The sequence below is a fragment of the Petaurus breviceps genome, unplaced genomic scaffold, assembly GCF_028583685.1.
Source record: "Petaurus breviceps papuanus isolate PSGF00001 unplaced genomic scaffold, PetGlider_PUasm1.0 175, whole genome shotgun sequence".
Classification (NCBI taxonomy): Eukaryota; Metazoa; Chordata; class Mammalia; order Diprotodontia; family Petauridae; genus Petaurus; species Petaurus breviceps.
The window spans coordinates 24750608-24768645 of record NW_027185764.1 but is presented as its reverse complement, the minus strand read 5'-3'; the positions used below and the strand labels follow the sequence as shown (position 1 = coordinate 24768645).

Here is an 18038-nt window from a genome sequence, read left to right as displayed (position 1 = left end):
AAATGTGTGTGTGTGTGTGTGTGTGTGTGTGTGTGTGTGTGTGTGTGTGTGTGAAGTGTCTGAGGCCAGAACCGAACTCGGGTCCTCCTGACCCTGGGGCCGGCTCTTTACTCATTGTGCCACCTAAGCTGCCCCAATATCAACATTCTTTAAAGACTGATTTCCACTTTCTTTCACAATGGTTTAAATTTTATAACATTTGCCACTGAATTGAAACATACAAGCCACAGAACACCTCTGGACATTGACTCTTAAATCTATTATCACTCAAACCCTGATTCTCTTCTCACTCCAGACCCTAATCTCCAACTGCTGATAGAATAGTGTCACCTGGATGTACTTTCTACCAGCACATCTAAGTCAACACATCCCAAACCCACTTCAACTTTATCTTTCCTCCTAAACCTTTCCTCTTTCTGACTTCCCTATTTCTGTCCATATTTATCCAGTCTTGTGTTCAAGACCTTGGTGATCCAATGGACTCTCCTCTTTTATCTCCATAAAACACATCACCATTCGACCCCAGCCTCTTATTCTCACTGACACCAACTGACAACATCCTTCACTGCCACAGGCTTGTGCCACTACTGAAAAAGGGCCTTGTCATGAATGCTCCCCACTCCACTCTCTTCCATTTCATCCCCTGAACCACCCCTGCCACATCTGATCGCTCCTTACTCAAAACCTCTCAGATGCTCTTTTAGATCCTGCCAAGGTCTCACCTATTTGTCAAGACCCTTCACCCTGCAGTGCGCCTCCATTTTTCCTCTTTTATTTCATTCCACCCCCTCAGTGCACACTAAACTACAGCCAAACTGTACTGACCTGCCCCTGCACATGTCTTACGATTTCCCATTCTGGGAATGTCCTCTGCCCCACCTCTGGTCTGCAGATTTCCTTCCCATCTTTTAAACCCAACTCAAATGCACCTTCTCCATGACCTCCTGATCAGCTCCAACTTTTACCCTGTGGAGTTTAAGCAGCACTTTGTTTTGTCTCTCTCCAATGTACTTTCCACGTGTCATCCTGCATCTTACTGTTACTCACAAACGTGGAAGGACCTAATAAGACAAGGTGACAAACTTCACTGTAATCTCCAGACCAAGGGCTGTCTTAGTTAAACTTTGACTCCCTCTAAGGAGCCAACACTATGCACTGAGGACAGCTGGCATTTAATAATTAGATGAATCTGAAATATGTAATTATTAAAGTATTTTATATCACCTTGGGACTCTGCAATACAAACAAAATCCTCTTTCCCCTTTGTTATCCATACATGGTATGAACCATAGAAGACAATCAAATAGTGTATCCATCTAGGTTATTAATCAAGCTAGAAAGTCACTCTATTTGGTCAATGGGACATCTGGCAGGCCTTTAACTTTTAAAAGCTTGGGTAAGCACTTGTAGGTATCTTGGCAAACTGTGAGCCTCATTAACTTCAACTAAGGGAACAGCACATTCTACAATCTTTGTCTTGACACATTAAAGTTGTACTTGGCCTAATTTCAAGACACTTCCTCAAAAGTTTTAGAAATACGTTTTGGGCAAGTCACATAAAGTTTTGTGAAAATGAGGTTAAGGGGAAGGTCTACTGCATACACCATAAATGTGGTAGAATGAATAAGTGCCTTAAGTAAACAAAATTTTTTTGCTTTTGGTCTTTTGGGTGAAGTAATTTCTTTTTTCTTTCTTCTTTACGAGGGAATTGGGATTGAATGACTTGCCCAGGGTCACACAGTAAGAAAGTGTGAGCTGAGAAGTGGCTGAGGCTGGAACTGAACTCAGGTTCTCCTGACTCCAGTCAGGTCCACCTGACCTGGTGCTTTGCCCCAGGGTGGAATCATCTGAGTAATACATTCATAAGCTTCTTGTGTTTGGCTCCCTCCAGATTACAGAATAGTAGAAGACAGTCAAAAAGGTGGGTTCAAAGTCATATCTGCTATTGATTAGCCTAAGAAAGTAATTTCACCACACCTTCTGCATTTGTAAGCTAAGGGTATTGGGCTACATGACTTCAAGTCCTTTTTCGATCTGACACCTGATTCTTACTTCCTATCTTTATAACCCTAGTACTGGATATAGAGAGGTGGTCCTCAAAAAAATGTTGACTCAGGTAACACAGGCTCCATGAGCATGGCCAATTTGAAACTTTTCTACACAGGCACAAAAGCCCTGGGTTCTATATTGTCAAAAATCTTTGGAGGTTTAACTTGCAATGATATTACTGATTGTGGTGTTTCTAGAAAAAATTAAGTTTGCTAATAAAACAGTTAATAATATAATAATTATAGGACCATAAAAAAGGTCTTCAATTACCTATGCTACTTAGATGGCAGTATATCTTATCATCAAATCAATTCTGCTTGTGTATGGACTCACCAACCAGGCCGAAGTGGCCCTCCCTGGCTCACCCATTTATGCATTGTTTTCCCATTTGAGTGCAAATTCTTTGAAAGCAAGGGTTGTTTTTGTTTTTTAATTTATATCACCAGTGCCCAGCACAGAGTAAGCACTTAATAAATGCTTTTCCTTACTAAAGAATCTAAAGTTAAGCATCTCTCTTAGATTATTTTCTATTTCATGGTACAATCATTAAATAAAAAATATGTGTAAATGTAAATAGATTAAGACCACAAAAGTAAGAGAAAAATGTTTTACTATTAATCCTCTGCAAGGTACAACTCATGAGAAAGCCTAATAAACTGAGCTACTTAGAATTTAGACACCATGGTCCTTCACCTTCAGAATACATTATCTTCAAAATTTAAGAAACTAAAAAAACGAAAAGCAGAAACACAGTATTTTTTGTGCTTAAATACTTCCATATGCAATTTAAACTTAGCTAATTTTAGAGGGAGACAGCAGCGAAGAAAGGAAAGAGCTGGTTGAGTATCAGAGGACTGTTCTAGTTCCAGCTCTGACAAAGCTCAACTAACTGGCCTTCACATAAAGAGCGCACTCTCATACAGCACTTAATGGTTTACAAAGCACTTTCCTCACAACTTTGAGGTGATATAAATTTTACTAATTTTACCAATTTTACTAATCAGGAAACTGAGGCCCAGGTAGGTTAAGTGACTTGACCAAAGGATCTGGGACTGAATTGAGGTCTCTTGGTTCCAAGTCCTGGGTTTTCCTCCACACTGCCTCTCCAAAATGAGAGCTGGACTAGGGGCTTTCTAAGACCTTCTCTTACAGCTCTAACATCCTATAATTCTCTGAAATCTTATCCACAGCCCTGAAAGTGTCATCAATGCATCAACACGGCATAACAGACAATACTCTGAAAAGGAGCCCTGGGATTCATTCTAACCCTGGCTCTCAGACTAATTCCTTGGACATAGCCAAGTCACTTCATTTTTCTAGGCCTCATTTTATCATCTATGAAGCTTGGGGGACTGGATACAGGATTTCTAAGGTTCCAAGTAGTTCTAAAATTCTATTATTCATGGTACTTTTTCCAAAAAAGAAGCCTACAAGATTCAATAGTCCTTGGTTTTCCACACCTAAGGCAAAGAAGGGGGTATTATCTGAGCAACCCTGCTATTCAATCAAGTTTTCTCAATACTGTTAAGGGTTACATTGGAATTCAAATATTGACTTTCATTGCAGCAGTCTGCTTCAGTGTTCCTTTGATGGACATACAAACTAAACACAAAGAAACATGCTACACTGAAAGCCTAGAACAATACTTCAGGAATGTAACTGAGGTTACCTCAATTTCCTGTAACTGCTCCTGGTTAGTTGTGTACATGTGCTGAAGAGACTCTTCGAGCTCTGTGTTCCGATCCAACAACGTCTTCCCAAGTTCAGCAGCAAGTTGCAGATCTAACCAAAATATACATATAAGAAGTATGTCATACTCGTAACAATAACAAAGCATTTATGTCATGCTTTACAGTTTACAAAAGGCTTTATAAATATTATCTCATTTAATCCCCACAACAACCCTGGGACTGAGGTCCTTATCTCTTTTTTTTTTTTTAAATTAATTTGTTTGTTTCCTTTTAGTTTACAGGATTCAATTCCACGATTCCTTGATTTCACAGTTCTTTATGTTGTGTCACATTTCTATGTTAATCTGGAGGCTTATAGCTATTGGCCAGTGTTTTTCTAGGGGCTGAAGTGAACTATTACATATTCACTATCTATTTAGGATTCCAGAATAAAATTATTTTCTTGATTTCTAGTAATATATATTAAGACAAAGGGAAGAAAAGGATATTGAGTAAAATTTTAAAGGCCTAGTAAACTTTGTTATTGTGATAAGGCTAATTAAACCAGGTTTGTTTGGGGGCTTTTTTGGGGGGGGGCTTAGAAAAACTGAATCCTCCACATGGTAAAAACCTTTTAATGAGAGAGGAGTAGTAACTAGGAATTTTGTGATGATTAGGAATTTATTTTGTTTTTGTGACACTTTGGGGATTTATTTATGATATTAAAAGACATTTTACACCAACTTAGTTTTGATAAATTCCAATTTTAAAGATTTTTTTTTTCCTTTAAGGTTGAATAGATATCCTTCAGTTTAGAGGTTTCCAACCAATTTACTTCACAAAAGTTTAGTGATTATCTTTTTAACATAAATTTTAAGTTGTTTTTAAGAAAGAGAAATACTTTTAGGAAGAAATGCTTAAGTAAAAATCTGTTGTGTACATGTTTAATTAAGAATTTTTGCATGATTTTTTAGAAGGCCTACTAAATTTTATTTGTAAGCCAATTTACTGTAATAATATGATGATACTGATAACAATTTCGTATAAACCTACTGTGATTGCTGAGACTTTACTGTTTGAGGAGAAAGCTTTTTTGAGACTCTGAATATTCTTTTTTGGAGTTTCATTCTTAGGTTTCTTGTGTCCTTGGATGGTCCTTAAATGGGTGCTTAAAAAAAACCAACAAACCACAAAACAAACAGCTCAATGGAAGCAACATCTGAGAAGCAAGCTAGTAAATACCTGCCCATATCTGTCCCTGGGAATAAGGTATGTAGGAAAAGCTAAGGATAGACTCTTCTTAATTCATTTTCCCATGCAAAGAAATCTGTCTGCCTGGTTCCATATACTACACTGCTTATAGTGATATGGGCCTTAAGGACCAGATTTGGTGCTGTTATAATCATGCCCCTACTTAAAACTCTCATAGCAAATTTCTATTACCAGTGTAGACAAATAGTGGAAGTTTATTATTGCAATACTGAATCTATTAGTTATTAGATTAATACTAAATCATCTGAATTACTGTAATAAGCTGCAAGTTGGAAAGATCTTGCTATTTAGATCTGAATTTGTTGTCCATGGCCTAAGCAAGGGTTAAATTAGTGCTTGAACCTGTCATATGTATAAGATTCAATTTTCTGAAGTATCTCATTCTTTCAGAATGATATGGGCATAATCAGACAAAGGTAGAGAAGCTTGTGAAACAAACATTTGAATCTATATTAAGTTGTGAGGTTAAAGTCAAGAACCTCTTTTGTTTATGCTTTAAGGAACAGGATTTCAGTAGAGTAGTAACTTAGGAGCTATCTTGTGTCACCTTAATGGGAAATCTGATTTTACTTATGTTTATTATTTAATCTGGGATTAGAACATATGTAGTAATACATGCAAACTACTTAAAGAGTCACCTTAAAGATGTTCCCATAGTTTAAAAGGATTCTGAAAGCAGTGGTCTATGTTTATGTCCATTTGAAAGTGGTTAATAACTGAACATGTTTTACTATAGACAATGTTTCACATAAGCTGTTCTCTGAAAACAATTTGGGATTATTATATTTACACATGCCATCCCAAGTCTTATGTTGTTTGTTATTAAGCATCTTCAAGCAAAATCATTTGTGTAATGCTGAACTTAGGGATGAAAAAGCATGTACTTACCATGAGTACTAGCTATCTCAGGATAAGGTGTGTATTTTCTGTGTTTTCTGTGATGAATTAGTCTTACTTCACCAATGTGAGATTATAGTCAATACTTGTTACTTAGGATATGTGATCCTCTGGGAACTGAATCCATCTGAAGCTCTGATTATTGGAACTGCCTATTTAAGATTTTCTAGAATTGTAACTGATACTATTTTTAGTTTGACTCCAAGTATGACCATGAAGGAAGTTTCATGACCATGAAGCTTCATGCTCCTGAGCCAATGAATCAATGATGCCAGCAACCCTATGGGTTTTACATCTATGAACTGCAGGTGGATTTCTCGTGGGGAAGGCTGAGGGAATGACTCTTGGTATGGACCAAGGATTATCCTGACTCAATTTCCTCAGTATAACAGCTCCTCTTGAATGGAAAATATCCCACTTGACTTTAATCCTGGCTCAATGCATCTGCCTATCTATATAACTTCTGCCTGGAACTGACATCAAGGTAAGGGAACATTTTCCCTTATATCCCTATTTTTCTTTTATGGCAAATGTCTATAATCATGTCATGTGATCAGTATGAACACAGTATTATAGGCTAATACCGAAGCACATCTAAGCTACTATATTAAGATGCAGGCATAAGATTTGATCTATTTAGCCTATTCAAAACAACTAAAGTAGATGAATATTTGGCCTTGTCATCTGAATGTTACTAGCTATATATATTTGTGTATAAAATAAGGACCCTAAATGTTTCAAAATATGTAAAGATGGTTGGGTATTGATTCAGCATTTTATGGGACCAAGTGTATTCTATTAATTATTGACTGGAACAGAAACATCTTCAGTATTGTTTGAAGGAAAGAATTTTGGTGTAATCAATTTCCATAAAGGAGAGTAATTTAAGGCAACTTATGTGATGTACACTTTTTCTGAAACTGATATACACAATCCTAGAACCTTTTGTTAAAACTGAAGTCAATCTGGCAACTTTTAAATGAATTGATTTTTAGATTGGAATCCATCTTTTTTCTTAATAATATATATATATATATATATATATATATATTTAAACATTTGATTTTAAAACTTTGAATTCCAGATTTATTCCCTTCCTCCCTTGTCACCCACCCTTACTGGGAAGATAAGCAATTCAGTATAGGTTGTACATGAGTAGCTATGTAAAACATTACCATAGTAGATATATTGTAAAAGAATGACAATATTTCCCTCCCTCCTATCCCACCTCCCACTTGTTCTATTCTCTACTTTGATCCCATCCCTTTTCAAAAGTGGGTGCTTCCAACTTCCCTCCCCCCCCCCCCGCCTGCCCTCCCTTCCATCATTCCCCCTCTCATCCCCTTCCCCCCTACTTTCCTGTAGGGCAAGATACCCTATTTAGTGTGTATGTCATTCCCTCCCCAAGCCAAATTCAATGAGAATAAGGTTGATCCATTCCCTTTTGCCTTCCTATTCTTCCCCTACATTGTAACCACTTTCCCTTGCCTCTTCTATATGAGATAGCTTACCCCATTCTGTCTCTCCCCATTTCCCCTCACTATATTCCTCTCTCACCTCTTAATTTCACCTTTTAAGTATCATCCCTTCCTATTAAATTGGTCCTGTGCCCTCTATGTAAACATATATACACGCATTCACACATGTATTCATATGCCTGTATACCCTCTGATATGGACATATATATATATATACATATATTTCTATTCCCTTCAACTATTTTCATGCTGAGAAAATTTTCATCAGTTACAATTATCATTTTTCCATGTATCAATGTTAATAGTTTAACTTTAATAAGTTCCTTATGATTTCTTTTCCCTGTTTAGCTTCTCTTGCTTTTTGTATCTGAATGTCAAGTTTTCTATTCAACTCTGGTTTTTTCATCAAGAATGCCTGAAAGTCCTGTCTTCTACTGAATGACCATATTTTTCCCCTGAAACATGATACTCAGTTTTGCTGTGTAGGTGATTCTTGGTTTTAATCCCAGTTCCTTTGACCTCTGGCATATCATATTCCAAGCCCTTTGATCCCTAGGTGTAGAAACTGCCAGATCCTGAATTATCCTGATTGTGTTTTCACAATATTCAAATTGTTTCTTCCTGGCTGCTTGTAATATTCTCTCCTTCATCTGGGAATTTCTGAACCTGGCCATAATATTCCTAGGAGTTTTCTTTTTGGGATCTTTTTCAGGAGGTGATTGGTGGATTCTTTCAACCTCTATTTTGCCCTCTGGTTCTAAAACATCAGGGCAGTTTTCCTTGAGAATTTCTTGGAGGATGATTTCTAGCTTCTTTCTTTGATCATGGCTTTCAGGTAGTCCAATAATTTTTAAATTCTCTCTCCTGGATCTATTTTCCAGGTCAGTGGTTTTTCCAATGAGATATTTCACATTGCCTTCTATTCTTTCATTTGTTTGGATCTGTTTAACAGCACCTTGATTTCTCATAAAGTCACTAGCTTCCATTTGCTCCAATCTAATTCTGAAGGAATGATTCTCCTCAGTGAGCTTTTGAGATTCTTTTTCCATCTGGCAAATTCAGCTTTTTAAGGCATTCCTTTCCTCATTGCCTTTTTGAGTCTCTTTTGCCATTTGAGTTAGTCTATTTTTTAAGATGCTATTTTCCTCAGTTAGGCTGTTGACTCTCATTTCATAATTTTCTTGCATTGTTCTCATTTCTCTTCCCAATTTTTCCTCCACTTCTCTTATCTGCTTCTTCAGGTCCTCTATGTCCTGTAACCAGTTCATACTTTCCTTTGAAGCTTTTGGTGCAGGAGTTCTGACTTCACTGTCTTCCTCCTGTTCCATGCTTTGATCCTTTTTGTCCCCAAAATAGGAGTCTAACATTGGATTTTTCTGTTTGATTTGCTTCCTTTGCCTGGTCATGTTGCCACTCAATTACTTGACTTTTGGGCTTTTTACCACAGTAGGACTCTGCCACCAGACAGGGGAGCTTTGTTCCAAATGCTGGGGTTTTCTCAGCTGCCGAAGGTATCAGTTGGGTGCCCTCTCTGAAACCTGCACATGCTCTGGCAAGCTGGTCACACACCCCAGTACCTCCACCCTAGACTGCAATACAGATCCAAGCAGGTTAAAGCAAGAGCGATTACCCCTCAGACTGGTCGCTTGGTCCCCCTACACTCTGCAGGCCAGGAGCTGAAGCGCGCACTGCGGCTCCTCAGCAGCTTCTCGCCCCAGGGGCAAAAGCCCACAAACTCCCAGCTACTGGGTCTCAAATTCCCCACTGCACTGACCTCTCACTGTGTCCTTAGCATTTATGTGTTGATAATTCTGGACTGCCACAGCTGCTGGTCAGGCCCACCCTGGGGCTAAAACTTTGGGGTGGAGCTGGGCTCAGCACTGTGCTGGCCGCTTGGGCTGTCCTCAGTGGGAGGTTAGCTTTTCTCTGTCATTTTATGGGTTCTATAGCTCCAAAGTTTGTTCAGAATCCCCTTTTTACATGAATTGGGGGAGGTGGAAGCCGGAGCCCCGAGGAAGTCCTCTATCTACCCCACCATCCTGACTCCACCCTCTCTGGAATCCATCTTCTTATAAAAAGTTTCTGCTATTAATTACTTAGAGGAATCTCATGCTTCTAATGTGGAAATGAGTAATGTCAGGTATAAAAAGTAGGTTCTAATTTTCTGTTTGTGTCTGAGTTTCCTTTATATATCAACATGACAACTGGCCAACCTAAAATTGTAAATTCCCAGGTCTAAAAGTTTCCTAATTTGATTTTCTAATAATAGGAACATAAGGTTTGAGCTAACTTTCATTATTTGATCTGGGCATTGGCAAAGCAAATTTAAAATTGTGTTAAGACCAATTTTGTAGGCAGAGAAGGACATCTCTACAAGTGACTTGGACCAGAGAAGAACTGCTCTGAGACCACACACCCAAACCAGACAGCTATAGCAGAGCTTTCCGAGGAACCAGAGGGATGAGGCTTTTATTTTACTGTCTGTTAACCTTTTCCCTTTTCACCTTTTATCTGTAAGATCTACTTATGAAAGGGGATTGCCCCCTTTCACTTTGTCAAAATGTTATCAAAATGTCCCCTCTGATTTTGCCAAAGCACCTGTTCATCTTTCCCTTTTCCCCTCACATTGTCTCCCCTCACAAGTCACATTGTTAGAAACATTGATGAAGTGTTTGTCATACCAGTTAGTGATGCATTGAGGAGGCTGCACCTCTCAACAGAATCATCAAATAGGGGAATGAGAGAAATGATTATTAATAACTAATGATTTGGGGAGATGCAGAGGTTCCCCTTTTTTCTCTCCTCAGTTCAAGATCCCAGTCTCTGAAGGTTAAATTAACCTTCTCCTCTACCTGACTCGACTCAATTTTACAAGGAATCTCTAGTCTAAGGTGAATTCCATTCAATTAAGCTTGGGGGGGGGGAGACACACCTTTTTGTCTAAATTGCCCAAAACTAGGGGTAGTCTGGGTATAGAGATAATTCTGTCCAAGGGAGACATGATTTCACTTTTAGCCCCTCTCTTTTGCTAAGCCCACTTTATAAACCCACTTTTCTTTTGTAAAGTACACATCTTATTAACTGTTAGCCAATCAGGGTTGATTGCCACCCTGTGGAACACCTACTCTTAGAAGGACATTAAAACTCTGAGCCTGCCACAATGATTGTCTTTGGTCTAAAAGAGAGATGGTCAAATGACCATACTTTTATTAAAATGCTGGCATTATTAATAAAATGATTAAATTACCCAGAAATTATGTCTCATGAACCTTTTTAAAATGTCATATGGTGAAATCAGTTTACAGTAGATTGTACTGTAAATGAGTAGAAAAATTAACGATTGTGTTAGTAAAAAGCAAAACAAACAAAAACCCCAAACCAAGTAAAAAGAATCTCACATTGCAGGTGCCTCTGGTCTGGACCCATCCCCACTTCCAGCTCCTAACCTAGTCTAGAAATTTCCATGCCTTATAATTGTAAAGAGGGAACATCTGTTAGCCCACCCTAAAATCTCCTTCTGTCTGTGATATCAGAGATTATAACTTTACTCTTTTCAGGGCTGAATTTGGGAATCATTAAAAGACCTGAATTCATGTACCATTCTCACTCCTGCCAGTTATGTAGTAGCTTCCCCATCTATAAAATGGGCATAATAATACAATACTTATTCTCTCTTTCAAGGATGCTATGAAGGGGGGCAGGTAGGTGGCACAGTGAATAGAGCACCAACCCTGGAGTCAGGAGAACCTGAGTTCAAATCTGGCCTTAGACACTTGACACTTAACTAGCTGTGTGACCTTGGGCATGTCACTTAACCCCAACTGCCTTGCCTTCCCCCCCTCAAAAAAAAGAAAAAAGAAAAAAAACAGAGTTGGAAGGGACCTAGTTGAAACCATAACCCAAAAGAAAGTCCCACTATAACATACTTGAGTAGTGAGTAGTTATACAGAGTTTGATTAAAGACCATCAGTGACAAAGAGCTCATTACTTTCAAGGTAGTTCATTGAACTTTGGGGTGGCTAAGTGGCACAGTGTTAAAGCACCTTCCCTGGAATCAGGAGGACCTGAGTTCAAATTCACCCTCAGACATTTAACAATTACTAGCCGAGTGACCTTGGGTAAGTCACTTAACCCCAATTGCCCTGCCTTCCCCTCTCCAAAAAAAAAAAAAAAAGCAAAAATAAATAAATAGATAATTTTGGAAATATATATATATATTTATATTTGCCCAAGGTCACAGAGCAAGTCAGTGACAAAGCCAGGATGAACTCAGAGGTCCCTGGGCTTTAAGCCAATTACAAAGATATTCATTTTCTATTAGTGGAAAATGCACATTTATTTATAAATGGTGAAGCAGGAAAATGTAAATTTATTATGAACAAATGGAACATCATATTTTACCACATTTGATTAAAAGCCAAGTTTTTAAAGGAGAAAAAGAGGGAGAAATAGTATTTAGTCCTTAGTTGTTGCTACTGTCATTAAAATTTCATATCAATTAACCAATAATATTGGAAAAGTAGTAATGAGGAACAAAAGCCAATGCCAACACAATGTGCTTAAATTATATACAAGTGTGTATATACGTATACATACATATTACTGTTATGAAGAAAGCTATTTTAAAGTATTTACAACTATTTAAATTATTTTAAACAGTACATAGTAGATAGCGAATCTCAACTCAGAAGACCTAGGTTCAAGTTCTGTTTATACACATACTAGCTCTATTGGCTCCGGGGGCCCAAAGTTATGAAATAGTTCATTGATCTACTTTGAAAGAGGAAATACCTACACTGGGAGTTCCCTGCACCAAAGAAATCATAGGCACAGGATCAAAAATATAGAAGCAAAATCCTTACAGTACTAGCAAATCTGGTATTAAAATACATTTTCTAGTAATTTATTTACAATAAATATCAATACTGCATATGTTTAATTGAGATTATCAGGACTCAACTCACTATAATACCACCAGTGTATGTATATAACAACATTTTTCTTACAAAGAACATAACAGAAGCACAAAAGATATTAAGAGATTGTTCTAAAAAACTGCACCGAGTCAGGGTCAAAACAGAGATTATAATTCAGTTCTCCGAGTTTACAGGATGGTACTTGTATACCAACCCTATAACTGCTTCCTTCATCATCCAGACCAGTATCATTTTACACTTACAGAAAATAAAAATTCCTGCAAGAGACAAGTTGTCAGTTTAACACCACTTGTTTTTGCAAGAGAAAATACTTATTTCCTAGGTGGAAAGAGCTTGCTGTTTTTAGCTTAGTTTAATACACAGAACTATGGAAATGGAATTAAAGAACTTGGATTGTTATTGCCAATTCTGTGGGTGAGTCACAGGCTCAAGCAAGTCTACATCCTGGTTTTTTCCAACTGAAAAATAAATTGCTACTACCCAATAATATTCATTAAATTCTTTTCAGTCTTTGGACTGAAGTCCTACAGAAAACAGTTTATACAAATAGGGTGTGTGAAAAACACACAGACTCTACCGTACCATAACGGAGGCCAAAGCTTGCCATGACATCATTGCTTAGATATTACTTAAACTTCTTCCTGTGCCTTGGCCTATTTGTCACAGAGTATAATAGCCAAAGGCAAGACAAAGATATCCTAAATTAGTCATCTGAAGGGAAATCTTTCCCAGAATCGGACCTCTAGCTAGAGACTATTTTACTTTTCTGTTCAGTTGTATAGAGCTGTCTGGAATACCTTTATTTAAACAACCAACTTCATTTTTAGTGTAATCTTAACCACTTTTGCCAATTTTCCTACTGTTCAAAGGAATACAAAGTACAGAGCTCTTCAAGTGAGAAACAAACAGAAGAGAATTTAAGGTGTATTCTTATCATAAACTACATTTCTAATTACACAAGGTCCCGATAGCCTAAGTAACCTTAAGCTACAGAAGCTCCTGAATATCTGACAACATAGAATTTTGGCAAGACCAGTGTCAACCATAAAAGCATGGCCTTTGTGAAACAGCAAACCACTCATGAAGTCACTGTAGAGGAGACTAATAGTGCTTCTATTATTTTTAAGGACAAATTTTTTTGGTGGTGGTTGTTACTGTTGTTGGTGTGTGTGTGTGTGTGTGTGTGTGTGTGTGTGTTTCGCAAAACTATTCTTATCCGGTTTTGTAGCATCTGGCTCCTACTTGTAGACAAATACTGGCAACAAGCCCAAAAAGGCTTTCCAGAGTAGGGATAGATGAGAAATTTTAGTAACCTTATTTGGCACTTTCAATTACGGCAAAAGTGAAAAGGAAACAAAGTATAGAAGATCCTGTTCATTCTCATTAAATAATGATTAGGATATCTTTAGTTAAGGGGTTCTCTTTTCTCAGCTGTTTAATGGTAAAATCACCTACCGGGGGAATCGAATGACCTGGATTCTGGTCCTAACTTTGTCACTATGTGCCTTGGACAAGTGACAAATTTTCTTGTCCTTAGTTTACTTCACTATAAAATAAAGGGGTTATATAGATGACTTCAAAGGGCCCTTCCAGTTCCAAGACTCTATGAGTCTCTGATTCTGAAACTATCTCTTACTGAGAAATTTGCTAAAAGAAACCCTGAATTATTTTCTATTCGTTGCAGGATCAGAAATCCAACACAGTAATGCTTTTATATATTACAGGATTCAACAACTTAAAGTGTTGCTGTTTTTGGTCCTTCATTCTCAAGGAGGAACACAACATCAGGAAGGTGATGCCATGACTTGCAAGTGAATTGGATCTAATCGAGGGAGAGCTGTGCAAAGTCACCAGCCTCACTCTCTCCTCTGGATCCATCTGGGTTCAGTGGAAAGATATAGATCAGGACAAGTGAAGATGGCTCTGGATGCAGTGGGAAACCATGGCCTTTTTTTAAGTTAAGGTCTTTCCCAGGCCTCAGTTTGATTGAGGCAACACCCATTCAGTGACTAAGGCTTGGAATTTATTTTAGAATTCAACAAGTTAAAGTATATTTTAACTGTGAATAACAGGAAGCTATGCAGGTGCTCTAACATCAATACAATACAATTCTTCCTACCCAGAAAACTATTTAGGGTATCTTTAGTTAATGGGTATACATGCAGCAATGGGAGAGAATGTCAAAACTGAAGATCATGATGAAAAATTTTATGTCTTTAAAGCACATATTTCTCTTAAATAAAAGTTACATGTCAGCTGGGTAGTCTGAAGCAACAACTCTGCATTAGCAAGAGAACTAAAAGCTTTTGCCATTATAAAATAGTGAAGTAATATGCGTCACTGACTAACGCTTTCATGTTAATGCCTGTTGCTAAGCTTTTGGGAAAGCAAAAATCCCTAGCATAAACATTAAGTAAAATGTTGGTATCTGTTTTAATGACCCAAGAAACACAGTGATTCAGCCAAGAAGTTAACATAAGGCAGATGTAATCAACTTCAGAAGATACTGAAGTTTTATAAAGCAATGGCACATGCCTGGTATTCTTACAAAAGACAAGCTTTAGTTTTTTGACGCATACAGTAGAAACTTGAATCCTTATTCTGGGCTTTTGCCTGGCTCACAAAGGTAGTAGATGTAATAGCAGCTGCCCTAAAAGAAAACTAGAGCTCTAAAGCCTCTTCACCTTGTTCTCTGGGGCACATTTCAAAGGGTAAGCCATCATTACTCTGTACAGAAGGCTCCTGTCCCAGAAAAGCTTACTCACATAGATCACCGTCAGTATTTTTACCACACTAACCCTTCTGACAAAAGACAGTCTCTCTGCATTAAAGTATTTTATAAAAGTGGAGAATTTCTCCTTCCTGTACTTGCAGATAGCCTTTGATAAAAGATCCACTTTGACCATTATTATGATTCTAATGAGAGATAAGGTGGCAGATGAATGTCTCCATTTTAAAGATGGGTTCTTCATTATTTTTAATTTCAAAAAAGTACAACAAATCTTTGGCAAAATGTTTAACCTGGCTAAAAATCTCAAAGATTGCTAGAGAGAGATGCTTTTGCAGTTTGAAGTACTTCCCTGAGGTTTTCTCTAAAACAGTTGTCTTCCAGACTGATTAAAGACTAAATTTAAAAACTAGGTGGGGAGAGGGAGCTGGAGGTGTCAGATTGTTTAAAAGTCACTTGTTTTGCTATTTCCAAACCCTCCTTACTGAGAAAATGGAGAAGGGCACAACAACAAAAGTAAATGCATGAAGTCCGGTCATACTAAGAACATGAGTGAAATCACTGAGCCAACAGGACAGCAAGATGTTTCAATTACAGAATGAGAAAACTACCTCCCGACTTCCTAACCATTACATGAAGGCAGATTAAAAGTCACCAGAGAAGTACTTTGACAAATTTTTGGATCCAAAACACTTTGATTTTCAGTTTTTTTACAAAGCACTTTGGCAGGTTATACACTTGAAAAGACATCACATCTCCCACTTGTGAGGTGTTTATGCTTTTATTACCTTCTTTGTGGGGTTATAGTGGGAATCAAAGGAGATAATAGGTATGAAAGCACTCTGAAAAGTATACAATATACCTTGAGGTAGGAGCAAGAGCGTGAGACCAGGTGACATTTAAGGTCCCTTCCAACTCAAAGATTCTTGATGATAACACCACATTAAAATTTAAAGTCAAAAAGTGAAAAAGAATTCTTCATATAACTCCAACATTTGCTTTCATTTCAGAGCAGGTGAAATATTAACAGCAGTTCTCCTCAACAAATTCTTATAGTTACAAAGGGCAAAGGCAGACTTATCCACGTTGTAGAAAAGGACTCAAACAACAATCCTAGTACAATACACAATTGCAAGCTTGGATTTATACTTGTGAAAACCAGAAGGGAGAAAAAGGTTTATCTTTGAAGTCATGTACACAGCTCCTTTCATTGTACTTTGAAATATTTAGCCCTAAATTTTTTCCCTTGGCATACCATATATTTTCAGCTGAAAGGAGGCATTTTAAAGATGCAGAAACTGAGGCCCAGAGAGGTTAAGTGATTTGCCTAAGTTTACAAAGGCAGTATGTGTAGCACAAATTAGAGACCCGGCCCTTTGACTCTAAATTCAACTTTCTTTTCAGATTACTCTCCTACCTCCATTATATGCTGATACTTCATTAATTCTAAAGAACATATCTGAGTAATAAATGACCTAATACATACAGGGAAACCTACAATATCAACTCAGTGCTGTATTAAAACAGTCAGTAAAGCTAGGTAACTACAGAAAATACTATTTTACAATAGTCAACTAGTCTGGATTACACAGGCAATATAAGGCTTGACTACTTTGGTTATATGATTTTTCAAGGCAAATTAGTTTGGAAAAAACTATTCTAAAGAACAGAAGTATATTGTTTTCTCTAACTCCAGAAAGGTTACAAGTCATTAAGCACATGTTCCTTGAAGAGGAAATTTAGTGTTCTAATGCCTTTCATTAATCTCATTTGGAATTTAAAGGGCAAATTAACTCTCAGTCCTTTAAGCTGTAAAATGTGCCTACTCATAGTAATGTTAAAAATGATCTATACTTTAAAAAAAAAATCAGGCCTATGATTTCACTGATATAAGTAACTCCCTCTATTATAAAGAATAAGCACCTGCTCTACAACCTAGTCTTGGAGTTACCTGGGACATTGAGAGGTTAAATGACTTGCTTAGGGTCTAAAAAACAGTATATTTCTAACCAGGGTCTAAACCCAGGTCCTTCATGACTCTGAGGCTAGTTGTTTTCTATGCACTCACTATGCCACACTGCCACTGTATATTTTATTCCATAAAAATTACTAACTATAAAGACAGTATATGTGGCTTAGATCTTTGTAGACTGTTTATATGGGTGTGGGAAAGTCTGTGTTGGTTTCAAACTATCATTAAGTTTTGTGCTCATTTCTACAAATAAAAGCAAGATACCTGCTTACCATTAAACTAAACGTGGGAATTGTTCATAGTTTAAACAAAGACTTACTTAAAATGTCGAAAGACTATAATATAGTTCAAGCACGCAAGAATTCCCGGCATTTGTTCAATATGCTAAAAATGAGCAACGGGACAGGATTCGTAGGCAGATCAGAAAGTATTTATTTTGAGGATGAACTGAAGCAGAACTGCCAATAGAGAAATCCGCCTCGGAAAAGCCCTCTTGCCGGGGTGCAAAGGAGCTTTTGGAGGACAAGTACTTAGACATCGCAATTCCGCAAAGGCAAATTATGCGTAAACCGCGTTTAATGGTTTATCGCTTCTGAAGAAGCAGCGACTGGGTGACTCGGGACAGATAAGTCTCCGAAACCTCCCTCGTGCACTCCGATCACCCCACCCCGGTTCGGCTTGTCACACACCCGGACTCAGCCAGATACCGAAGAGGGCAGTGCACAATCGAGAAGCCGGAGCAGCAGCATCCCAGCCTGCAAGCCACAGATCTAGGCTATACCGCAGAGAAGGGGAGGGGCTGGCACACTGGCCGACCAGAAGCCAGGCAGGACACCTGCTCAGAGATGCGCTTCTCCCGCCCTAGCACCCCTTTTCTTCTCCAACACTCCCACCACCTGCTTTCTTCTCCAGTGCCATTACCTCCTTTCTTCCCTAGTCCCACCACCTCCCTCCTTCCTTTGGTCCCACCAGCTCCCTCCCTTCTTCTTTTGGTCCCACCACCTCCTTTCTTCTCCAGTGCCATTACCTCCCTTC

The 18038-nt window shown here is 38.0% G+C and overlaps 1 protein-coding gene across 1 annotated transcript in view; it reads right to left on the bottom strand.

Annotated features, from left to right (window-relative positions):
- Positions 1–18038, bottom strand: part of CDR2 (cerebellar degeneration related protein 2) — a 34115-nt gene that overhangs the window by 15448 nt on the left and 629 nt on the right. Inside the window, exon 2 of the mRNA XM_069084932.1 lies at positions 3719–3831. Within this exon, the coding sequence (XP_068941033.1) occupies positions 3719–3831 (113 nt within the window). The remainder of the gene's footprint in view (positions 1–3718; positions 3832–18038) is intronic.